At 37.7% G+C, this 24,440-nt stretch overlaps 4 protein-coding genes, 1 long non-coding RNA gene and 1 other non-coding gene across 10 annotated transcripts; 3 read left to right on the top strand and 3 right to left on the bottom strand.

The window, feature by feature from the left end:
- Nucleotides 1–25: 25 nt before the first annotated feature.
- TRNAY-GUA (transfer RNA tyrosine (anticodon GUA)) lies at nucleotides 26–114 on the bottom strand. Its single transcript is given in 2 exon segments — nucleotides 26–61; nucleotides 78–114. It is a non-coding gene; the product is annotated as a tRNA-Tyr (tRNA).
- Nucleotides 115–673: 559 nt separating this feature from the next.
- LOC140034999 (uncharacterized) lies at nucleotides 674–2,879 on the bottom strand. The gene is made up of 2 exons (XR_011838916.1): nucleotides 2,337–2,879; nucleotides 674–1,172 (listed from the first exon to the last, which is right to left on the bottom strand). It is a non-coding gene; the product is annotated as an uncharacterized lncRNA (long non-coding RNA).
- A 215-nt stretch (nucleotides 2,880–3,094) lies between these two features.
- LOC113730770 (uncharacterized) lies at nucleotides 3,095–7,930 on the top strand. Its single transcript, XM_027255669.2, has 5 exons — nucleotides 3,095–3,223; nucleotides 4,838–5,098; nucleotides 5,976–6,063; nucleotides 7,344–7,410; nucleotides 7,549–7,930. The coding sequence occupies exons 2-5, from the start codon at nucleotides 4,966–4,968 to the stop codon at nucleotides 7,600–7,602; spliced, it is 342 nt and encodes a 113-aa protein (XP_027111470.2). The 5' UTR covers nucleotides 3,095–3,223; nucleotides 4,838–4,965; the 3' UTR covers nucleotides 7,603–7,930.
- A 2,201-nt stretch (nucleotides 7,931–10,131) lies between these two features.
- LOC113730774 (serine carboxypeptidase-like) lies at nucleotides 10,132–15,336 on the top strand. The gene is made up of 9 exons (XM_027255680.2): nucleotides 10,132–10,741; nucleotides 11,330–11,498; nucleotides 12,458–12,577; nucleotides 12,736–12,879; nucleotides 12,950–13,100; nucleotides 13,261–13,349; nucleotides 14,368–14,626; nucleotides 14,723–14,856; nucleotides 15,014–15,336. Exons 1-9 carry the CDS (start codon nucleotides 10,410–10,412, stop codon nucleotides 15,140–15,142), a joined length of 1,527 nt encoding a protein of 508 aa, XP_027111481.2. The 5' UTR covers nucleotides 10,132–10,409; the 3' UTR covers nucleotides 15,143–15,336.
- Nucleotides 15,337–16,105: 769 nt separating this feature from the next.
- Nucleotides 16,106–19,886, top strand: LOC140035000 (U11/U12 small nuclear ribonucleoprotein 31 kDa protein-like). The gene is made up of 2 exons (XM_072074168.1): nucleotides 16,106–17,109; nucleotides 19,474–19,886. Exon 1 carries the CDS (start codon nucleotides 16,262–16,264, stop codon nucleotides 17,030–17,032), a length of 771 nt encoding a protein of 256 aa, XP_071930269.1. The 5' UTR covers nucleotides 16,106–16,261; the 3' UTR covers nucleotides 17,033–17,109; nucleotides 19,474–19,886.
- On the bottom strand, nucleotides 19,838–24,193 carry LOC113725771 (uncharacterized). 5 transcript variants are annotated; one of them, XM_027249117.2, is made up of 8 exons: nucleotides 23,656–23,960; nucleotides 23,472–23,548; nucleotides 22,907–22,948; nucleotides 22,072–22,233; nucleotides 21,642–21,725; nucleotides 21,030–21,117; nucleotides 20,414–20,511; nucleotides 19,838–20,322 (listed from the first exon to the last, which is right to left on the bottom strand). In XM_027249117.2, the coding sequence occupies exons 1-8, from the start codon at nucleotides 23,840–23,842 to the stop codon at nucleotides 20,302–20,304; spliced, it is 759 nt and encodes a 252-aa protein (XP_027104918.2). In that variant the 5' UTR covers nucleotides 23,843–23,960; the 3' UTR covers nucleotides 19,838–20,301. The 5 variants fall into 5 exon arrangements, with proteins under 5 accessions (XP_027104918.2, XP_027104919.2, XP_027104921.2 ...); XM_027249118.2 differs by having other exon boundaries at nucleotides 22,192–22,233; nucleotides 23,656–23,940; XM_027249120.2 differs by lacking the exon at nucleotides 22,072–22,233 and having other exon boundaries at nucleotides 23,656–23,949.
- Nucleotides 24,194–24,440: the final 247 nt, after the last annotated feature.

The following is a 24,440-nucleotide window of genomic DNA, read 5'->3' on the forward strand; positions in this document are numbered from 1 at the left end:
TAATAGAAAAATGTATTAAAAAGGTTCCGACCTGCCGGATTCGAACCAGCGACCTAAGGATATCCATGTTTATAACACTACAGTCCTCCGCTCTGCCAACTGAGCTAAGGTCGGCTTGTGCCTTCGGATCCCTTTATGTTAAATAATTTCTATGTACCACTTGTTTCGCGGACATCGTCCTATTTGTAAGTTGATTCAACTGCTTTCAGCTGTACGCTGATAATCAAAAGCCGAAAGTAATAATTGTCGATTTATTTTTTTGGGCAATCTCATGTTATCCCTTTTTTTTTTTAAAAAAAAAATTTCGCTAAGCTGTCTTTAAACTACATACCTTTTATAGAGTCAAATACCAAGCAACGAAATGCTTTAGACTATGAATAACTTCCAAAGCCCACCGTAAGCAAAATTTTTGAGCGCCGGGGCCATCTGGGCTATCCGAAGATCTAAACTGGCCCAAATTCATTATATTTTTTAGGATACAATAATGTATTTACACATACTTTGTATTAGAGAAAAGGACACGAAGAGATTTAAAGAGTTTTCGGAGGGGATTAAATTAACATGGTTCAAACGAATATTTATACACTCGTTGATGACATTTTCAGGAACGTCTGAATTTTAGAATATAGACAAAGAAATTTGATTTCTGATGACATTTTCAGGAATATCTAAATTTTAGAATATAAACAGAGAAATTTGATTTCTTTAACGCACGCTCAACCTAAAACTTTTACTAAAATTCTACACTAGAAATAGTTGATTAGCCCAAATCCACTACAGTTACAGACTTACAGTAGGCCTACGCCCCGGCAATTAGATGGTGTGATTTGATTCTTTTGCCTTCATTTTCATATTGATTCATTTCTATCCATCTTATCAAAAAAAGACAAGAAAACTTTTTAAACGAATCGGAAGAAAACGAGGTGGCAGCTGCTGGATTCTGTCTTGCTGCCAGCGCGTCCTGTGAAGCTCGTGCCGCACCACGAAAATGAAGAAAATCTCCGCGCGGCTAATCATTGCACATTTTTCTCGAGCTGCAGCTATCTAATGACCAAAAAGGACCTCAGAAAGCGACGGAATTGACAAACCTTGAGGGGTTGGTGAAGGTTATTAGAGTCAAACGACTCAGCAGCGTGGCTTTTTCCAATCAAAAGCCCCCCGCCACGTCATCTCTGAAAGAAAATCCCGAAACGTAAAATGGACAGCATGCCGATTCATCAAGAAAAGCTAATTAATAGTAAATATTACTACAAAATCATAGGAACGGAAGAAAAATCAGAAAGTGACGACCAATGTTTTCAAACCCGGACCGTCAATCGAACCGGTGAGGTGAAAGGGTCGAGGTTCAACCGGTCGGACCGGTTCAACCGGAGTTCAATAAATAAATAAATAAATAAATAAATATATATATATATATATATAGACACACACACCTATGCATAGAATAAGATATAAATGCTGAACCGGTGGGTTTTGCATAGAGATTTAAAGACATCAAATATACTTTTAAATAATAGCACAGAGATTTAAAGATTGGGGGCAATAGCGATAGAGAATGAAAATAAAATTTGGATCAATGAACAGGATGCTCTGTCTAGTTTTAATTTTCTTTAGACAAAAATTTTCCTACTTTTTACTAGATAATTAGTTAGCATGTGATGTGAGTTGCTATTCCTTGTTGCTTAAAGTTAATTACTGTTTTGCCTCTTTATTTCGAAATTTAATTTAACTAAACTATTATTAGACGTGACTAAATTGTATCAGTAATAGAGAAAAAATTTCAAATGTCCTAAATCTGCTTCAAATTGGATACATTGACAACTAGATTTACTCTTGCAAAAACTTTAGGGACTAAACTGCACATATGCTAAGTAATATTGAGAGCTAAATTTATTTTTACTAAAATTTTAAGGACTAAAATCGCACAATAATTGAATATTTAGGAATTGAACTGCATATTTTTTTCTATTAAATTATCACTCCGTTAGTATTTCTTGTAAGTGGATCGGCAGCTCGCCATTTGATCAAGTCTTGAAAAGTCATTGAATATGAAATCACCAGCCCGTGCCGCAATAGGGCCTATTACCAGGATTGTCTACATTCTTTGCGGCAGACTTGTTTCAAGGAATTACAGACTAATTGCTGCTGCCTTCTCTTTCTTTTCTTTATACTTTCCCCTGTGAAATGGACAACTTTTTTGTTTGAAGAAAGATGCAGGGTGACAGCAATATATTATTATATGCCCGTGTGAGCAGTAGTACTTTTACGCAGTTCTCCATCTACCAATTCGTATTGAAAAAAGAAGATAGAAGCGCAGCAGGTGTATGATAAAATACCTGAGACAGGGTTGCGAGAAAAGCTGATGAAGATGGTGTGAAGTGTGAACGAGTTTGGAATTCCACAATTTTTTTTGGCTTAGAATCGCAACAGCAGGCAGAAAAACTTCAGCCTGCACCACCTCAATTCACTTCCACAATTTTTTTTGGCTTAGAATCGCACCAGTTGCACCGCAGCTGCACCACCTCAATCACCCTGCTCAGCCGCACCAGCGCACCTTCAGCCCACAGTCGACAACGAGCACCGCCAACCAGTGGTCATCTACGCCGTTTCCCCAAAAGTGATCCACACCACACTTTGGAGAAGGGATTAGAGTTAAGCCATTAAGGGGAGAAGGAATTAGAGATGGCAGGCAAGACCAGGAAGACCGAAGCGGCGAAGTGAGAGAGGAACCAGGAGGAACCAGGAACGGCAGGAAGACCGCAGCGGCGAAGTGAAGTGCGAAGAGGAAGACTGGACTCTGGTCTCTGGAGCGAAGTTCAGCGAACAAGCGAAGTGCCGAAGTGAAGAAATGAAGAATGAAGATTAGGGTTCGGTCAAAATTGAAGTTTTTGTCAATTTTGACTCAAAAATTAGAAAACCGCGGTTCACGGTCTGACCCGGTTTTGAAGATTTGAACCGTTTTTTACGGTTTTGACCGGTTTTTTATAAAAGTCAACATAAGCAATGGACTGGACCAGACACATGGCCGGGTCGCGGTCGAACCGGTCGAACCGGCCGGTCCGGTCCGGGTTTGAAAACATTGGTGACGACAGAAACCATAATCAATGCGCCACATGTGCTACAGCCTCCAGCCCTCTATAAATACCCCTTCGCCCGCTGCTTCGTTTTCTTTCGTCTCTCCTCTCTCTCGTTTTAGGCAACTCTTCAAGACAGCCCGAATAAGGTACGACTTCTTATTCCTTCCTTCTTTATTAGTATAATTTTTAGTTTTAGTTTTGTGTTTTCCATTTGCATTATTTTTTTTCTGTCCTTTGTTGTTTGTCTTGTTTATTTGTGTTTGGCATGCTGATGAAGTCAGTGCATGGCTGATTCATGGAAAATAGTTGCAGGGGTTTCGTGGGGGTTTTCTATCTACTATAACAGTTTTATGAAGTTGGGCTGATTTTTCAGGCATGTTATTGCTAGATGCTCAAATTAATTTAGAAGAGGTAAGATGGTTAATGTACGCGGATAAGCTTCTGATTGCGTGACCATGAGAAAAGATACAAGGATTGGGTTTTTTTCTTTTTCCTACTGATAAGGAGCAAGACAAAGTCTTGAGACTTTGCAGCCTGCAACGTTTCTCTGAATAGATAGCTTAGCAGTATCTTTGATGTATCTTCCTGCAACCCTGTTCGTACATCTGTTTTACCGTGGATAGGTTTGGTTTTGTTTCCTGAGCGTAGAGACCAGTGGTAGAGGGTTGGCTTTGGTGCAAAGGAGATTAAAGGCTAGAACTTCATAAATCTGATCCTGAGCTGGATTTCTGAAGAATGGAATTGAACATGAATATATTTAATTTTAAGATTTTCTACAGTTAAGACTAATAAAGGAATCTAGATGTTTATTGGTTGCATGGAGGAGATAAAATCAAGGGGATCATTATGGCATTGATGTTTTGTGGTTAATTTCTCTAGCACTTTCTTTTGTTGCTAAATTAAAGATGCAAATACTATCAAGATTCAGTTTTTAATGATTGGCAAACATAGTGTTGACCATGTTTGTCTTTATTTGTCTTATCTATTCATTTACTCTAGTGTATTTGAAGGAAGAATCGCGTGTATTATACTTTTATCATCCTCCTCCTCCATTCCAGGTTGGATATGGCCAATCTTTTTCAGGAAGTTTAAGGAAGTCCTTAATATGAAAATTGCGAGATAAGAAAACTAACAGTGTTATAATAGTCACTTAATATGGCCTATACGTAGTCATATAGGAGGCAAGATATGGACAGTCTATGAAATGGAGTACTTGGGTGCTCCTTCAAAGAATGACATTGGGAGGAATGCTAAATAGTTAACTACTTTAGCATTTATGGGAGAGCATCCCTTGATACCCTTCTTCGAGGAAAAGAAGCATGGCTCTCCATCTGCCTGCTTTGAGGAAGAGAAGCAGATAGGATTGTCAACCATAAAAGAATCTATATGTCACGAACCAGGTTAAGGAATTAGAAGAAGATGTATGAGCTTTAGGCCTTTCCTTGCGAGAAATAAATTGGAAATTGTTTGACTGTGAGTGCAGAGACCATTACAATATTCCTTCTTGATTGTGAGAACATACTCCAGATTATGTACAGATCCCGTGTGGGCCTTTTGTAATCAACTATGAAAATTGTGATATTTTCTTTACCTTGTATGAATATTGACTTAAATGTGCTTGATTTTAAGGTCCAGAACTGTTATGATAAAGTTGCTTTATCTCTTAAAGGAGCATGTCATTTATCACTGTTATTTTCTTTTTTTCAAGCCTTTAACTTTTCCCATGTACTGCATTTATTTATGTTCCATTTTCATTGCAGAGTGAGGACTACTTTCAGAAATAAACTACAATTCTGTTCTCCACCCCTTTGACACAACTTTGAGAGAATATAGAAGGTAAAGTTTGCCATAACTATTCTTTTGTTGCAAAAGGGAATGGTTTCTCAGCATGCAGACGATGGACGCCACAGCTTTAAGTTGCCATTTCCATGAGAAGATGCCTTTTGAAGGACTTACACCCACTAATGAAGCCAAAAAGCCTGTAGAGGATAATTCAAACAGCCCTGTATTTGTTAATCATGGCAAGTTTTTTAATTGTTGTTCTTCAGTTGATATTAAAGCAGGAAAATGGTGATTCATGAATTGTGTCTTACCTATTTGAGGCCCAAAATAGTATTTCCAAGCATGTCAGTATTGCATCTACATTGTTGTAAAATAGGGATTATTCAGAAAGCATAGGCTCTTTTATGTAGTTTCGGTTGTATGTTAGTGGATTAGGATGTATGAAATATCCTGAAGTTTCATTTTAGACAATCAGATGTACCAAGATTATGCCTGTGTCTGCCTAGAATCCATTTTGCAATTAGGTCCTTGATTATGACTCTGCAGTTGAATTAGTGATCCGCTAAGATATTTTTAAACTAGCCATGGGATGTGGAAATGCCAATTCCAGCCTGCTAAAATATCTTGATATGCGGACTCTGTTTCTATTTTAATTTTAATAGTTGGCTTTGAGATCTTCGTAGTTTGCCTTTTTCATGTCGAAATTGATGATGTTTCTGTGTTGTGACCTACTTAAGTGCTGCAAGGTCAGAATGACTTCTTTTGTTAGTATAGCTGAAATTAGCACCACCTTTTGCACTCTTGCAGATATCAGTCCTTGCTTCTGATATCTCCTCTAGCTTCCCTATGATTCTGAAGATATTGCATTATACTTTACTCTGATTTGACGATATTGCGTTATGCCCAGTCTGATTCTGGGGATATTGCACTCTATCTGCCTTAAGATGGTGCCATACTTAAGAAAAGTTTTGTCTCTATGTTCACGATCAGTGAGATCAACAGCGATGAGAATATCATATTTTTCAATTGTCAGTAAAAAGTATATGCTAAATGCAGTTTTGAGATCTTCACCGTTAATGAAAAGGTAAGGCTAATGTGGCTTAATATGTTATGTAGCTGCAAATGCATGGCACGAGAGCAGAAAAAGATGGACAGGAGATCTAAACCAGAGATCAATAAGGATAGAGAAAGACCCCATTATAAGGTACACTCCTCTCTTGAAACTTTCTCTTGGAACACTGAGAGAACTGTTGCATTTATGACTCTGAAGATACTATGTCCTTTGTGGATTAAGATCTGGCTACAGCATGCTGTAGAAGTTTGTTTTACTGTTTCAGATGCCATCAATAGAATCTGAGTGTTGATAACTATCCCTTTGAAGATATTGAGTATTGATAATCTTGTTAGTGTACGTCCAGGCATACAGTTCTTTATTGATTCCTAAAAGTTCCTAGTTTATGCAGAAAGCAAAGACCTTTTGTACTTAAAAGAATGCCAATTAGCAGATCTAGGTTGGTAGGATAGGCTTATAAGGAAAGGAGTAACACTCAATAGGCCTAGTTAGTGCATGAATTCTACATGTCTTAGGTAACACAATCCTGAGTGGCTCCATCCAGTTTGGGTTGGCTAATTATCTTGACTATTATAACCACCAGCCTCTGGAAACTGTCTGGCACAAGCTACCAAGTTGCCTCCCAAAATTATTCCTTGGCTTTTCTAGTAAAAGGTTTTCATCCAGAATTTTATCTTAAAGAAAGCTTTGAAAACTATGGGAATATATGAAACTAGAAAATGGAAAACCACAATCTGTGTTATTTTTTAAGTTAGTGACCACTCCTGAATGGTCACCTATGATTATGACATTTAAGCAAGGCACTAGTTAGATAAAATAAAAGTTTTGGTCAAATAGTTAGCACTACGGTGCATATTATACATGGTTTGGCTTTGATATTTAAAGGTAAGAGATAAGCAGCTATATTTTTTTTTTCCTTTAGATCTATTGCAATTCTTCAGCATTTCTTCCCTTGCCCCTTGAAGAACAATAAGAAGAAATGAAGAAGAACAAGCCCGCTATGTTCATTCCAAGCAAAATACAAAAATGGTTTTCTGGATGTAAGCACAGACATGTATATCATCATATATGCACTTCATGTCTCAATAATTACTATGCCAAAGACTTCATTGTTATTGTGTTAGCCTGAATCTGTCCATGCATAAAGGAATTGTAGGGGAGTTGCCTCCATAAAGCTTAAAGATTGACAATCACCTTGTTGCACAGAAGATTATTGTTACTGTTTCACCATTTTGGACTTTTTCTTTGTTTTATTACATGCATGTTTTAGACCCCCCCCCCTCTCTTTTCCCCAAACCCTCCCAGTGACAAGAAAACAGAAAAGGAGAAGAAGAAAGAGTTGCTCTGTAAGGATGGCATTTTAAATGTGGTATTTTGCGGTAGAAATTTGATGTGTAATTTTTTTCTTGCAGCTGGTCAACGACTTATGAGGATTTGCTCTCAACTAATGAGCCCTTCCCTGAAAGAATTCCTTTAACGGTAAGGAATTAGCTGTTAAAATGTTTGCATGGATTCCAGCACTGGTCCCACATTTTATGCATAGGTTTGATCTTTTCATATTTTTCCTCTCTCTATGGTGCTTATGTGCTTGGTTTCTGGTGTTTTGAGTTTGTGCAGGAGATGGTGGACTTTTTAGTTGATATATGGCACGATGAGGGGCTTTTTGACTAAAACAAAGTGCCCCCGTTTGTCTTCTGGGCAGTTGCTTCTTTGGATAGCACTGAGAGTGTAAAAATATGTCACTTTTGACTTTGTCGAATACGGTCAAGCATCCAAATAAATTAGAGATACCCTCTCATTTATTGTTTATTTGGAGGTTTAAAATCCGTAAGTTGGTTAGTGCAGGCATCTGCAAGATCTGTTGTAGTATTAGCTAAGAGAGATAAAAGTAGCTGACTTTATCAAGAAATAGAGGATGCTGTTGTACCCGATTACTGATATGCTATACTTATTTGCGTCATGCAAATATAAACAGTATCTAGTGTTCCACATGCGCCAATCATGTTTTCAGTGATCTTTCTTGAAACTGGTTATTCATGTTTTGCTTCTGTTTATCAATGTGGATGATTTTTAAAGCCCTCAGCATCATTCTTTAGAAATTCTTGAAACAGGGGAAGAAGAAGGAAGAAGTTTGGAATGGTAAGACACAGACAGTTTTGCTCAGTCTGTTGCTTCACTCAAAAGTCTGATTGTGTTTGGATTGCATTTTCTAGGATTTTTTATAGAAAAATTACTGTAGCGATTTGATGTATGTGAGGAAAAAAGGTAATAAGAAAATGCGATCACGGAAAACGATGTAATTTTTCGGACAGAAAATGGCTGTCCAAACAAGGTGGGTCCTGCTCTACGGCTTTTCTACACTTGTCAGGTCCAAACAAGGTCGGGAAAATGGCTTTCCGACGGCTTTCCTACCCTTGTCGGGTACTCTGTGATGTAAGATAGACTAGCTTAAAGTCTTTGGCAATGAACAGCCCTTCACCTACTTTGATGGCCACCATCTTCGACACCAAGTACCCTCAAGTTTATCCCAAGTGTTTGGTATTATTTGGGAATATGACTGTCCATAAGCACAATCACGTTTAACCTCTATTTTCTGGCTAAGCAAGCGCATTTGTCTTTTGCTCGCAATGCCCAACTGCAATTGGCAGTATGCAATTATTTACTACGGTATTAAGCAAGTTATGAAACAAAAGAGGCACAAGAAAAGCGAGAGAGATTGGACAACGGATCAACAATTTCTACGCATCATACACCACTATAATTTTTTATTGCATTCTACAAAAATTAATTGTGTATACGTGTATATATGTATCTATCCCTACAGTAATTGGTACGTCACAATGCATTCCACGCATTATATAATGCCACAGATAACAGCATCACATCACTGTCATAAGTATATTTCTTGAATTACCTATTACTAATACTTTTTTTTCCTTCTTCTACAATTCACAACACTTACACTATCCTCTCACTTTAAAAGAAATGAGAAATATTTATATACTTATGAATTTTCCAAGGCACCTAAAGGCTCGGTTTGTATTCCTCATTTTTCGAAAAATAAGTTTTTCATATATAATGATACAATAATATACAAATAAAAACAATTTTAAAAATACCGTATCCATATAATATATCAAAAACAACTCCAAATATACAAAAAAAAAATCTAATCATTTTCTTCTACCATTAATCGCCACTGCCCACCACTACCACCCTTACGCAACGCCGCCATCATCTCTTCCTTTCTCCTCTCTTCTCTCCCTCACTCTTCTTTCTCTCCTCCTCCCTTCCCCTTCCCCTACCCTTTCCCGCCATACCCTACCCCTCCTCTTCCTCCTCTCCCCTCCCCAAAATTTTATCTCAACTAGAGTTTATGATTTGGCAGCGATGTTGTGAACAGAGGCCTCGATTTGGCCTCGACTATATATGGGGTAGGGAGAGGGAGAGGGAAAGGGGACGGGGTGAGGCATGGCGGGGAAAGGGGAAGAGAAGGTGAAGGGACTAGGGAGAAGGGGAGGAAAGAAAAGGAGGAGGAAGATGTGAGGATGAAAGAGATAGAGGAGGAAGAAGAAGAAAGAGAGAGAGAGGAGAAGGGAGGGGCGGTGGTGGTGGTGGTAATTTTTAAAAAATGCCACAAAAATTTTTAAATTTAAAAAAAACTCCAAACTATATCTTAAAAACACTTTCAAAAAATATCACAAAAAATAATTTTTTCATATACACTATTATAATAAAATATTTCAAAAATACCCTAAAAGACAGCTAATCCAAATGATAATTAATTTATTATATGAATGCATGTACTCATATTTATTATCCTTTATATTTAGATACTTTTTTTTTAAAAATAATTTCATTCTTGTCCAAAAATTTAATACTTAAAAGTTATCTTAATGAGTGGTTGACGCTTTTGAAATTTAACGAAGATGGAATAAGAACGATTGCATATAGCACAGACATGATTTAGCCAGAAAAAAATAAGATTTAGATCTTAATATCATAGGTAGAGCCCATAAAATTTGGTTCTATTTTCACAGTGTAGTGAAAGTGAATTATATATGTGGAATTAAACAAAGACTGCCCAAATGATTTTTGACTATTTGGGCCCCTGGTCCAAATTTAACTCCACAGATGCGGATTTTCCTTCCTATTAAATACATAAATATCCATCCGAATTTGTTTTTCTTTCCCTCCGCAGCACTCGCAAAATTCAGTGACCCCTATGCCTTCACGCTTAAGGCATTCGGTTGTGGTACTTCTCTTTGTCATGAACCCAGCCCCTTCCCTCCACACTTTTCTGACCGTTAGTTGAGATTCTGTTGTTCCTCCCTTGACGCAATCGCGCACTACACCCACTACACACTCTTTTCTCTATTTACACTCCCATCTCCCCCTCTCCCGCAAAAACCAACCCCCCATTTCCATTTTCTATCCCAAAACCCTATCTCGTCGACTCCCTCCCTCTCCCCACAACTATGAAGCACTCGATTTTCGTATCTCCTATCCTTGTTCTTCTCTTCGTCCTACTTTCTCCTCTTTCTTCCCATGCTTTTCTCCGATTGCCTCCGAATGCGTACTTTCCGTCCGTGCACGCCGAGAAGTTGATCCGGCAGCTGAATTTGTTCCCCAAACAGCTCATCAACATCGCCGATCACGACCCTCTGTCTTCTTCCCCCTTTCCTGAAGCTGAGAAAATTGTTGAAAAGCCGTTGAAGTTATCCAACTTAGTCTCCGATCCTAGCGTCACCGTTCAAGACCTTGCTCATCATGCTGGTTATTTCAAAATTGAGCACTCCCATGCCGCCAGGTTAATTTCTTGAAGAGACATAGTTAGATCAACTTTTTCTCTTTTCATTTTTGCTAATTTGCCGATTTCTTTTACATTTTATTGAATTTTTTGGTGGATTTTTCAGTATCATTTCGAGGTCCTTTTTCTGGGAAAAGAATCGTTAGTTGTTGATTGTTAGCTTATCATCCGTAGGTCGTGGTATATACATTATATATTTGGGAGAATTTTAAGGAAATTTGTAGTTTTCAGTTTGAGTTTCTTTTTCTTTCAGTGGTAGTAAAACCCCTGTATTGAGTTTATCTTTGAGCGAATGTTTTTTTGCTTATTGGTATGTAGTTAGACATTGCAAACCCCAAGAGTTTCAGCAGTATCTTTTGATTTGAGTTTCTTCTTTCTATTTGGTATTTCAATCAATATTTACCTGCACTATGATTGCTACTGGACCTGCAGTAAAGCACTAAATTCTGGTGGTGTGGCTTTGTTGTCACTCGCTCAATTAATTGTACTTCCTATCTAGATTGGTTAATTTAATTGCTTTGTTTGGCTGCTTTACTTATGTTGATTGCGATCTGAACTTTGCTAATTAGTGCTGGTTGGGTTTTCTAGGATGTTTTACTTTTTCTTCCAATCACGCAACAGCAAGAAAGACCCAGTCGTTATCTGGTTGACTGGTGGACCTGGTTGCAGCAGTGAATTAGCACTCTTTTATGAAAATGGACCTTTCAGTATTGCTAAAAACTTGTCTCTTCTCTGGAATGACTATGGCTGGGACAAGGTATTTTCGCTCTTTTTGCAGTTTTCTCAGTTTTGTGATCTTTGTTGTGTCCAATTTCTTTAGAGGTAATGCTGTTAAACGAGCAGGGGTAATTGCATCTTTTGTTGCAAGAGCCAAAGTCAGGTGTAAGAAATCAAAAGTGCATCAATGTTGTGAATATACTGTTGGTTTCTTATTCAAATGCATCCATAGTGAGCAGAAGATGAGCAAGATGTTTCTTAGATTCTAGATTATGTGGTTTAGGTAAAGAGCTGAAGCACGGAGGAATATCTTGTCAGATAATTTCCATGGTGTATGCCTCATGTTGAGTCAATTTTCTAAATTGGAGTTAAACAAGAGATTGAAAAAGGATGATCCACTCAATGGATGCTCCTTAGGTCTCCAAATATATTCAGTTGTCTTCCCCTATGCTATTATTTACTCCTTTAAGTAGTTTTTGTTTGGGCTGAAAAATAGAAGAGGCATGTTGCAACTGGAACTCAATCAGGAAATTATTTTAAGTCTCAATCTTTTTAGTAAATCAGTGCAAGGGTGAGGTAAACTTAAACATTCAGAGGGAGGGAGAGTATCAAAAGCATATTGCAGGGAAGGGAATTTGGGTGGATGTTGCTCTATCAATGGGGAAGGAGATGCTATTCTAACATGCAAGTTTGCTGCATTGCTTCATATCTATGCTATGGCACAACTGAATTTGACATACATCTCAAAAGTTGTCTGCTGTACTGATTGTGCTTCGTTTGCTTAATATCATATTGTTTACAGTTAGATGCTATTCTAACATTCAAGTTTGCTGCATTGCTTCATATCTAAGCTATAGCACGACTGGGAATTTGACATACATCTCAAAAGTTATCTGTTGTACTGATTGTGCTTCCTTTGCTTAATATCATATTGGGTTACAGTTTCCTGATGAATGGAGCAGGGAGAAATGACAGCATTTGAAATGTTATTGTTTGCAGGTCTCGAATTTATTGTACGTGGACCAGCCCATTGGAACTGGCTTCAGCTACAGCACTGATAGGCGTGATATTCGTCATAATGAAGACGGTGTTAGCAACGACTTATATGACTTTTTGCAGGTTATCTTGTTTCATTCTTTGAATAAGTTTCCTGAAAAAGAGATTATTCTTGATACCCATTTTTGGCCATATTGATTGATAGGCAGCACATGATAATTAGTTATCGAAGGAGATGATTGATTAGCAATGCTAACATAGTATGTATCCATTCTATATAGGCTTTCTTTTCAAAGCATCCTGAGTTCGCAAAGAATGACTTCTACATAACAGGGGAATCATATGCTGGTCATTACATTCCAGCTTTTGCTGCTAGAGTGCACCATGGAAACAAAGCTAAGGAAGGAATTCACGTCAATCTGAAGGTATTCCCTATTTTGTTGACTCAAGTTATGTATTGATTGTGGTTTGACCTTACACTGAGTGGTGTAACAGGGATTTGCTATTGGTAATGGGCTAACTGAACCAGGAATCCAGTATGGAGCATACACTGATTATGCACTGGACATGGGGATTATTTCAGACTCAGATCATGACCGTATCAATAAGGTGCTTCCAGTGTGTGAGACAGCAATAAAGCTTTGTGGTAATGACACTTATGTATCTCATGTGTCCCCATACACAACCTAAACCCGTCGAAAAGAAACCAGAAACATCACTTATTCGCTCTCCAAAAGAAACCAGCAACTTCCACTACTTGAAATGCTGCTTTTCAGCTTTAAGGCTTTTTCCCCTCCTTTTTTCAGGCACAGATGGGACAATCTCTTGCTTGGCTTCCTATTTGGTTTGTAATGCCATATTCAGCTCCATCATGGCACATGCTGGTGATATAAATGTAAGGAAGTCATAGGGCTTTCCTTATTTACTTTTTCTTGCACTTATTACTGCATCTCCCACTTATTCAAATATAGAAAACCAGCAAATGGCAGCCAATTATCAAGTGTGACTTTCATCTTACTGATAACCTAGTAGGGAGAATAGTTAATGAAGTAATTAAAGTTTTTAACAAGTGTTTCAAAAGTAAAATAAAACTGTATATGAATTTGCATTAGGAATCACGTAACAACCTCATCTGGTTGTTAATATTTACTAGATACACCCTTTAAACTGATTCATATACAAAAATAATTCTCTTTATATATTTCTAAGGGAAAAACCAGGTAAAAAAGAAAAAGTTGTCATTGACAACAGCTTGTTAATGCTAAATTCATCTCTCATATTGAGTATTTAACCTTAATTGGAAATTATGGGATAAGTGTGGGGAAGATTTTACACACACACGTATATTCATTTACAGAGTGCACAGTGGTGACAACTTATGAAATGAGGAATGCTGTGAGGTTCAGATTGGAGAAGCTTTTTGGCATTAATGAATGTTCATTTCGATTCATCAGATTAGCCCTTTAGGGCATTTTCTGTCTTCTTTGGCAGGAAGACTCAATAAGTAATGTGAATGATACTTTATAGGGCTGCTCGATATATTTATAACTGAATTTGCTTTGAGGGAACTTGTCACACAGATCCCCACTTTGCTTCCTTGCTGTTACACATACTATGGTTTCTTGCCATAATTATGTAACAGACCTCTCGGTGATACTTGACATTGTTCGAACCCAAGTCTTGAGCATTTTCTTTTAATTTTTTTTTATTAAGAGACAGAAAGATTTGTGTTGCTTACCTGCTGAAAATGTATGATATTATTCTTGTCTCTCCCTGATAGCATAGGAACATTTTAATTTTACCTTACAGGTGGTTTTATCTTCTAGTGTTAGAACTCCACTAGCACTGAATATGAAACGCCAATTCTTTTAAAATATTTCTGAGTAAGAAAGGATTGATGGTGGAATTTGCAGTACTATGACATACGAAAGAAGTGTGAGGGCAGCCTTTGTTATGACTTCTCAAACTTGGACAACTTTCTGAATCAGAAGACTGTAAGAAATGCTCTGGGAGTGGGAGATCTAGATTTTGTCTCTTGTAGTCCAACTGTGTATCAGGCTATGCTTGTTGATTGGATGAGAAACCTTGAAGCTGGCATTCCTGCTCTTCTTGAGGATGGAATAAAATTACTTGTTTATGCTGGAGAATACGATCTTATATGCAACTGGCTTGGTGAGCTTTCTGTGCTTAAGAGTCACGAGTTATGTTTAATCTGAAAATCTTAAGAATTTGACTAATATGTGATGAACGTGGTGTACTTTTCACTAGGCAATTCGAGATGGGTTCATGCCATGGAGTGGAGTGGTCAAAACGAGTTCAAATCATCTCCTGAAGTTCCCTTTGTGGTTGATAGTTCTGAGGCAGGGTTGCTGAAAAGCCATGGACCACTTAGTTTCCTCAAGGTCTCCCTCTCTGTCTCTCTCACTCACACACACACAGAAACACATTTATGTGTTCAGCTTTGCAAGTGGTTTCTGCTATACATTTCTCTGCCTTTTGGTCTTGAGAGTTTTAGTTTGTGGCAGATACATTTCAGCTGACTGATTTTATGGCAAGCAGGTGCACGACGCCGGACACATGGTTCCCATGGATCAACCGCAAGCAGCACTAGAGATGCTGAAGAGGTGGATGAAGGGCTCACTTACTGAAAGCTCCGCTGAGCCAGGAAAATTGGTTTCTTCAATGTGATTCGTGCTGTAGTTCCTTTTTTCAATGTGCTGTTTGTAAATATATGAAGTTATGAAACGCTTCTAGTTTCTTTTTTAGGGTACCACAACAACACAAAAGGATAAGACTTTGTGGCTTCTTTACGGCCGTGGAAAGTTAATGCCTGGAATCTAGATGGCAACGCTATACATATTTGTGGAACCACTTCTTGGACATTTTATGATCCCTCGCTACGGGTTGATGGCTTTTCATTCATGTACCCACTTTGGTAATTCAGATTGACAGTCGCTTATGGTCTACGCCACTAACATTAAAAGCAAAATATGTCAAAAAGCACGCATAATTTTACCAAAATGAAAGCATGCCTTAACACTAGGTTTAGTCCTGATACAATCGCAAGGCTCTGCCAAACTGGAAACAGGAATGAGTTTGAACCCTCTTTCCCAAATGTTACTCTTCCCTTTGATTCACCCCTTCCAATCCACAAGCAAATAAAGCACGTCCAGACCTTATGTTGGGAACTTATAGCCCACAAGATTCTGAACGGTGCAGATATTTCAGGTAATAAAAAATCTCTCTTTCTTCGGCAACGACTCACTAGACTCATTAGTAGTAATTTACTATGAGTTTTTACACATATATAGAGTTTTTAAGTTGACTTAAGGAAGTGTAAACAAACTAGATCCAATTGATTAAAAAACTTTCTAGGATCAATTAAAAAAATTATAAACTAATTCACTCGATATAAAAAGTGACACGTTATTGTAAGCATAAATTCTAAAAAAAAATATACAAACAACTTAATTCAATCATTCAAATAAAATATATTAGCCATTAACTAAACTAGCTTGGTTTAATATTGCCAACACCAGGCTACAATTTATGACTATGACATCACAGCTCCTCTTCTAATTTTGTGGATATGTTGGAGGACCTAATTTCTATTGAAGTTATAACCTAAACGTTGGAGGACTTAAACTTCATAAAAACGAGTAGAGGGATGTTTTTGGCAAAGAAAGTACTAGTATGAAGGACTTTTCAATTTTTTTTCCCTCTTTTGGGTTTCTCGTAACTAACATCGTTAATACATAGGCAATAGCATATTAGCAAATTCCCCCGTTCGGAGGAAAAAAAAGGCAAATGTCGAGAAAGAGAACCCATATCGACGACGATGACGACGACGACACCTTCTACCACCGCTACTCCTCCACGGCACCACCGCCTACTCAGCTCTCCTCTTCCTCCTCTGGCACCAATAAGCGCAGCGGCAGCGGAGGCCTAGCTCCATCAAAATCAACAGTCTACGTGAGCAACTTAGACTACTCCTTGACAAACTCCGATCTCCACACAATCTTCTCCAACTTCGGAAAAGTAGCCAAAGTCACCGTCCTTAAAGACCGCTACAGCCGCCAAAGCCGAGGCGTTGCATTTATCCTCTTCGTGTCTCGCGACGATGCCATAAAAGCTGTGAAGGGAATTGACAAGAAAGTCCTCAACGGCAGAACCCTAACTGCTTCCATAGCTTCTGATAACGGCCGGGCCCCGGAGTTTATAAAGAAGAGAGTGTACAAGGATAAGAGTAGGTGCTATGAGTGTGGCGAAGAAGGGCATCTGTCGTATGAGTGTCCAAAGAATTTGTTGGGGCCTAGAGAAAGGCCGGCGCCTTCGAAGAAGGGAAGGAGAGACGGTGGGGGTAGTGGAGGAGGCTGGGGAAGAAGAGAAGTGGAAGAGGAAGAGGAGGAGGAGGAAATGGCGTTGTTTGAAACGGATAATTGGGCGTCAGTGGTGGATAAGGGGGCAGAGGATAGGTTGTTGAGAGGGGAGGAGGAGGTGAGGAAGAAGAAGAAGAAGAAGAAGAAGGAGAAGAGAAAAGGGTATTTTAGTGATGAGAGTGACGAGGATGATGAATGAGAGCTGTGGCATCAGCTTGGAATTTTGTAAATTATACTGTTGTAATTGGGTTACTGCTGTGAGGAAGTTAACTAAAGGTATAAATTTTTGGCTTGTTTTATATTTGTGAATAATGTTGTTGTCTCAGTGATATATGTGTCATCAAAGAATTGATTTTGTTTATATGTGTCTTGGTGTTTGTTCTATGCGGAAACATTTGTGCTTGTTGATTGCTGCTGATCTGTCGTTGGGTTTTTCTGATGCTTGTCTGTCAAGTTTGCAATTTTTGATCTTAAATGTGACATATAGGTGCCTTCTTTACTTGACGCGGTAAACGATCATAGCTTCGGGGTGGAGTCTTATTGGTAAGATCAGAATGGTTGTTGTTGTCTAGAATGATATTTGTGTTCTATTAAACGAGTTCTAGACATGTCTTCATTTATACCTACTTGAAACTGACATAAATAATATATTGGCACCAAAACTTGGTAGCTTTTGACATCATACAACATCCTCTAGATAAGAACACACAAAGAAAGTAGGCTTTTTGAGGGTAAATGAGCTTGTACTTCAATATTGTACCCACAGCTATTGAGTGTAAGATTCTATTGCTTGAGGAAGATAGAAGATAAACAGTGAACTTTTTTGACTTTTGCCTCATTCCGCTAAGACTCCTCTTTTTTATAGGACAGTAGTGGCTTCGGATATGAGACCATTCTAAATACAGATAAAGTGATAAGGTTTTGAGAATGCTTAATTTGTTGAAACAAATTCTGAAAATCTTATCACCTTATTTGTATTTGAAATGTTTTCATAATCAAAGCTAACTTTTCACCTTCTTTGCAAAGATACCTTCATAGTTGTGATCCTGGCTTGGTCAACTTCTTTTCATGCTAAAATTTCATTTTCTTTATGGCCATTATGAAGAATAATTTTGCCGCTTATAAACATCATAGTGACTATGAAACAAGTGATGTGTGTTCTGATCATGGAAACATGACTTGACTAATATGCAAGAGTTAACTAAAGTGCTTTCGAGGAGCCGAGATCTGCGGCAAAAAGGCTTAATCTAATGGTTAAAAGAGGTGCCAAGTTCCAATGAATGTAAACCTTTGAGAAGACTTTCTTATCTTCGAATCTAGCGCTATTCCTCAAAGTATAGTGATTTTTTAAATTGGTGTAGTAAGCACCAGACCAATCAGATGAAGATGCAAATGCAGCTATGAGATATTAACAAGGATGGATTCTCTAACTCATGATAATATCGTAGACATGTAAGCAGTTGATAGATATATAACTAAACAGGAGCAGCATAATAAACCGAACCAGGAGCTCCATTTGAGATTAAGCTTAGTTGACAAAGGACAAGATCACCGCTACAGAGGATTATCTGCAAATAAGGTGATAAGGCATGTGACAAAAATTATGCTTCATTTAATGAAGAATTCGCGAAGTCTTTATGACCATATGTGTTTTTGAAATTGTTTCAACTCTGAAGCAATTTCTGCATCTATAAAATAAGATAAGTTTTAGCTGAGGCAGAATATTAATCTTATTTGGATGCTTGATTCTTGCATCTAATGATTGTATGTGAAGTTGTGGACTATAAGATTACTAGAAGATTTACTATGGTCTTCATTGGCTGTAGTTTTTAGTAACTTAATTTTTTGGGTGAATTCACTGTCCGTGGTTTCATTCTGAACCCTAACATGCGTTTAAGTTATCCCACATGCTGTAAACCAGAAATCTTCAAACAATGCCCTTTCATCATGTGGCATGTGAAGCTGGGTGTCTTCACTGATCACATGATGCTCCAGATACCGAAGCCGATAGTTTGTTCTGGAGCAGTGAGATTAATCGTTGTTTAAAATGGCTGAATTTGAACTTTCTAACGACATATGCTGTCGGAAGAGACAAAAACTTTCTAGTTAGTAAAGGGATTAGTTTTACAACACCATGAATCTTGATGCAGCTCAGTTTGGGTTTTGAGTGAGGGCTTCCAAAAGTTTAAGTATTAGCTAGTAAGGTAGTACAAATTTGTAGAAATGTGTATAAGACTGCTTCAAGTGATTCCTGTAATATTTTGTCTGTCAAGGATAAGGCATGCTAGCACATGAAATCTATAACTGAGGTTTGTTATTGGGCTTCCTATGGCTAATTGATTTGAGTTGTCCAAAGTGATTCTTGCTATAATTTTGTTAACTGTGCAACTTTTTGGTTCCAGTTGATACAAATGATTTATCATAGATTCTTTGTTTTGTAATTTAAATAAATTCCTGCTTATGTTGATTCCAGAGGAAGTTCAAGAATTCTGGTTAGTTTTAGAGATCTCTCATGCTTGGGTGAATATACACCGTTTACATTGAATTATTTCGTTCTGCTTGTATTTTGAGGAGTTCTTGAATTGAATACTTCATGTTCTGGATGCTTGAAATGGCTTCTGATCAGTTGTCATGCTGTAGGTAGAATATGGTTGGACATGCTGGTTGGCTGCTCCAAGAAAAGTTTTCTGTAGGCTTTGCAACTGCCTTCAAGGCTTCGTTTTTTTCACTCTACTACTTCAAAGGCAATCTGCACATGCCTATCAAGATCTTGATTGAGATTCTGGCAAATTACATTTTTTATCCGTGAATCATACGACTACCGAGAGATGTATGAGCATACTTGAAATCGCTAGCATCTTATTTAATGATGAGATCTGAGTTTGAGTGAGTGGTTTTTTACACCATTTTATGTTGCAGCTTGTAATTCATGTTATAGACTTGTATCTCATAATTGTCTCCCTCTATATTGTCAAGAGATTGGATGATGCTCGCAAGCTTAATGTTACTTACAGGGGAATGTGCATCACGATTCTTCTAGACTTATTTGCTAATGCCATCTGTATTTTCATCGTCTCACAACAAAAGTGATCTCAACAACACAGAGTTTTGGGTAAAGTGCATATGTTGCCTGATCAGTTCTCTCAATTCCTGCAAGACAATTTGACTTAAACTTTCAAGGCAACCATTTGAAGTACACGTGTCAGTCAGGATAGGCTTTTCAGTGGATTTTAACCGGCAGTAGTCATGCTCAATGTCGTAGAAGACCGCCGGTGCTGTATATAACGTGAAACCGGTTAAGCTGGAGATAACAGATGTCAGTGCTCTATAAAATTTTAGAATTCATGTATAGTCATCTATATATTGTTCTTCTCCCGGTACAAGCTCGCGAGTTTCATTCAGCTTGCAGGGGCCATACCGTACGACTAATGTTTAAACTTGGGAGAATCCACCAACAAACATCCATATCTAAGGCGATTTTCTGGATGTCTGCACAGATAAATAAGAAGCTGTCACGAACAAAACGACAGGCAGGTTACGAAGATATCTGGAATTCATGAACACTCAAGTTTGAACTTACAATCATCTCATGGTCCCCCATGATCTCTTCAATCAACTCTTGTATCGGTTTATCAGCACTGTTCGGGACAAGAGCAGCAAAAACTGGCGGTTCTAGTCCTACACAGATGGAAATGGAAGATATTGGAACGAGTCTTTTAAGCTGTATGCAGAACAACAGGACCAGAGGGAATTTGCTTCTGGGCACTTTCTTTGAAATTAGAAGAGAAAACTGAAAGAACCACCACTAACGTGAAACTTGAACCAGACATGCAAAATGCAGAATGCTCAGCAGATGCTTCGCAGTTGTAGAGGGGAAAATTTTTCCGAATCAGGCATACATCCTAAATAACCATAGGTGAAGATTGAGATTGGGATAGGATAATATCAACACTAGTCAACTTGGCTATTTGTAGACTTTCGGTACCATGAAGTTCCTAGCTCAACAAGCCATTTTCTTTGACAATAATAGCGCACAAACCAACACACGCACACAAAAGGAATTCGTGGTATCAGAAACAACTAGGCCATATTTTCACGAGATACCTTTTGGGCTTATAATTTAGCTTTAACAATGACCATAACGAAATTAACTTGTACAACCAAAGATTTCTATTACGGTGAAAAGTAGGGTGTACCACTTTCTGGAAAGGCATCAATAAACATCATCATCTCCTCTCCTGTGAGACCAGACAAGAAGCAAATTCGGGGAAGTGACTTTGCAATCTGCAGGGTATACCAAAATGCTTATGACGCCGGACAATATGCAATATTAATGTACTCTCTGTTACATGATTGTAAGACCAGCTAGTATGCAGCATCTAAGAGTACGATTCTTCAGTTGCCAAATTAGAGGATAGAATTGCACTCAAAAACATCCTTCACTTAACATCAGCCACAATCATTCTTTTGATCTGCATTGCAATCAGAACTTCTTATCAAGGTACTACAGTCTGTAGTTCAGTCCTAATTCCACTGCCATTTGTTGTTAGTCAAGTTGGCAACTCTAGAACGAATTAGAGGGCATCTAAACTTTCCACTTTCAGATGCACAGAATATGTTTTCTTCCCCCTCCCCGTCAGTCCTTGAAGACAATAAAAACAAGCATCCAAGATAATGACTTGTGTGGACAAAAAATATATGCGAGCCCCATATAGTATCATTTTTTATGGAAATAGCTTTCTTTCTGGCATAGCTTCAATCGGTCGCAGAAGGAGGAAGACTTGACATTTAAGAGCAGAAAATCCAACCTTTGCAGCATCCAAATTAGGTTGCTTAGTATTCATTGCCTCCCACAGACAGCAAGTAATCATGTCTTCAGTACAAAAAATGACCTGCAACCAAAATATACAATCAGAAATGCAGATGAACTTTCCTCAATTAACCCAAAACCATTACTTCTCAGGCATGCATCAAGAAGAATCATTTCTCTAGCCCGCCAACATTTGCAGAAGCCAGAAATACACTTGGCAGACCATGGTCTTCTGAGTTCAACGGATTCTCTAATGACTTCACACAGCCTTAGGAATGTATAAAATCTGAAACATAATATCCTTTTATCTCTTTTCCCCCCCTCTTCCCAGAATGACATGGTCATTTGAGTTCAATGGATTCTCTAATGACTTAGAAAAGGACTTATATTATTTGAAGATTTTATTCGAAAAAAAATTATTTCTTAACTGTTTGCAAAAGCTTTCCACCAACCAAAAGCCACTTTGAATACCTCTTCATCTCCTTAACTTGCATGTGGAAAAAGAAGAAAGAGAAGTGTTGAGAGAAGCTAGCTACCAATGGAGATACCTCTAGGAAATCACCATCTAACTCCTTAAGAAGTTGCTGTATCTGCACGCACACAAACACGTGGTGGATTGATGAATTAAATTGGATGGGTACTGTTGCATATAAAGATCATTGGGTCTATATGCTTCTAGAGCTGCAACACTATCTGTACATTGTCAAGAAGGAGCCTCCGTGAAGAGTATTAGCCAGTGCAGGTAGTGCAAGATTGAGTGCAGCTAAATTTATTGTCTCATAGCTAAAATATCATTGATAGTGCTCATTAAGGGATATATCCTTTTCAATTCATATCCCATATAAATTGCCCCATCAAACGAAAGCCAAAATCACAAAATTTGAACATACTTTCCAGCTGATGAAACCCCCATTTTTCAGTCACGAAATCTTGATCTTAAACATGCATTTGATTTTGTTTCTGCATGCTAGTTTCGGCACAACTATCGTTGCTAGTTCTCTTCTACTTGATAAGTCATTTCTAATAATCATTTTTTTTTCTGACTAAGATCATAGCTGTGCTAGAACTCAGAAAAGCAGTAAGCACTAGTCATGAGCAGTTTGTGTAGTGTTAAAAATGGATGCAGTTGACTGAAGAGGCGACAAATGAAAGAACATAACCAGAAGAAGAAACAATACTGAAGTTGGAAATTTGGCATGTCATCGTCAAAAACTAGCCAATTATTTAACTCAATCAGAAGACGTAAATGCCACCGTAAAGTACCTTCACTGCCTCCTCTAAATCAAACCCCAGCAACAATAATGCCTGTGACATAAAGTGTCATTAGCTAAAAGTACTAGTATAACTAAATCTATAGGCTTCTTGATGCAGTAACTCGTCCAAATTTACATCACAGCATTAGTGGAGAAATCATGAAAAGTCCATATCAAGTGCATAAACTCGTATGCAGTAGCCAAATTAACGCAACGTTCCAAATCCTGTACATTTGGCCATCTAAGAAACTTAAAATTGGTTATTATGTCATAGAATTGTTCAATTTAGGAGGAACAAAATCTCAACAGGTAACTCAAACTAATTATCAAATATCTCCAATGTAGTGTTAAATAAAAAATTACTAGGGATGACCGGTGGCAACATTTTTATTTTTTTTTCTGACAATTGAAGTGCTATTCCGGTATATCTGGATTTGCATTAATAGATTCTTGTCAATACACGCATTCCTTAAATTAGACAGCATCTATTGAAAATCCATTCACGTTACCTTTTTCTTGTTTTCTTCCTTAATACAAAACATTTGCTTAGTATGCAAGGACTAACTAGAACTTACAGGTGGACCATATCTTGGATCTTCAGCATTTAGAGGAACAAATTTGGAGTCTTCATCTACTAACTCAGACGGAAGCCCTGTTAAACATTAAGAGTTAGGACATCAGAGTTCATAAACAGCCAAAAATTAAGAGAAGCAGTCGATGTTCTCAACGGAAGTAAAGAAGAAGATCATATATGCATACCCTCAGAAGATGCTCTAAGCTTGAGGCAGTGGTTAAGCTTCAAACAAGTAAAGGGACCTCTACATGAAACAAAAGCTGGAATGCAAAAGTTCACATGCGGGTTTGATGATGGAAATGATAGTCTACAAGAGTTTAACTCAACTTTGTAGCAGAAGCTTCGATGGGTGGTGATCAGACGAGAAGCCATGAAGGAATCAATGAATAGACAGATAATCTCATCAGTTCTGTTTCTCTAGTTTCCTTTTATCCTTTCACTAAACATTATCTATTTCTTTTCTTGATTCTTTTTTATATGGGTTTAAGTTGGTAGGAGGCGTACTCAAATGAGAAATACAGTGAAATTGTATTTTAAAAATATGGGAAAAACTAGTCAGAAACTTGTTTTTTTTTTTCATCAAATTAAGGCAAGTAAAATCAACTCCTTAAAACTCCTCAATGGCATTTGATAACTGAAGTTTCAGTCTCTTCCAAAACTAGGATTTTAAGATGTTGGTATTTTAGATATGTTAAGTTTGACATATTGGGATTTTAAAAATTCAATTTTGCTTAAATTTTGATTTTTTGCGTCTTAGTTTTGCTATTGAATCAATCATATTCATTGGCGATCATTTTCAGGTTGAAAAAAACAATATTGTATAGAGCGATCATTACAACATAGTACTTAATTAGTGGTTTTAACTTTTAAACAACGAATGTATAATTATTAGGGATAATTTCGGAAACCTTTCTTGAGGTTTCTGACAATTTCAGGTAGATTTTCATGGTGGTGTAATTGATGAGTGGAA

Source organism: Coffea arabica, chromosome 2c, assembly GCF_036785885.1.
Source record: "Coffea arabica cultivar ET-39 chromosome 2c, Coffea Arabica ET-39 HiFi, whole genome shotgun sequence".
Lineage (NCBI taxonomy): Eukaryota > Viridiplantae > Streptophyta > Magnoliopsida > Gentianales > Rubiaceae > Coffea > Coffea arabica.

Excerpts from the sequence above, each read along its gene's own strand:
- LOC113730770 (XM_027255669.2), top strand. The coding sequence starts at position 4,966 with ATGCAGACGATGGACGCCACAGCTTTAAGTTGCCATTTCCATGAGAAG. Across the intron at positions 5,099-5,975 it reads CCCTGTATTTGTTAATCATG|CTGCAAATGCATGGCACGAG; the intron begins GCAAGTTTTTTA and ends TATGTTATGTAG. Across the intron at positions 6,064-7,343 it reads GAGAAAGACCCCATTATAAG|CTGGTCAACGACTTATGAGG; the intron begins GTACACTCCTCT and ends TTTTTCTTGCAG.
- LOC113730774 (XM_027255680.2), top strand. The coding sequence starts at position 10,410 with ATGAAGCACTCGATTTTCGTATCTCCTATCCTTGTTCTTCTCTTCGTC. Across the intron at positions 12,880-12,949 it reads GAATTCACGTCAATCTGAAG|GGATTTGCTATTGGTAATGG; the intron begins GTATTCCCTATT and ends GTGGTGTAACAG. Across the intron at positions 13,350-14,367 it reads CACATGCTGGTGATATAAAT|TACTATGACATACGAAAGAA; the intron begins GTAAGGAAGTCA and ends TGGAATTTGCAG.
- LOC140035000 (XM_072074168.1), top strand. The coding sequence starts at position 16,262 with ATGTCGAGAAAGAGAACCCATATCGACGACGATGACGACGACGACACC.
- LOC113725771 (XM_027249117.2), bottom strand. The coding sequence starts at position 23,842 with ATGGCTTCTCGTCTGATCACCACCCATCGAAGCTTCTGCTACAAAGTT. Across the intron at positions 21,726-22,071 it reads GTGGAAAGCTTTTGCAAACA|GTCATTTTTTGTACTGAAGA; the intron begins GTTAAGAAATAA and ends TTTTGGTTGCAG. Across the intron at positions 20,323-20,413 it reads TGGGGGACCATGAGATGATT|ACATCCAGAAAATCGCCTTA; the intron begins GTAAGTTCAAAC and ends TTATCTGTGCAG.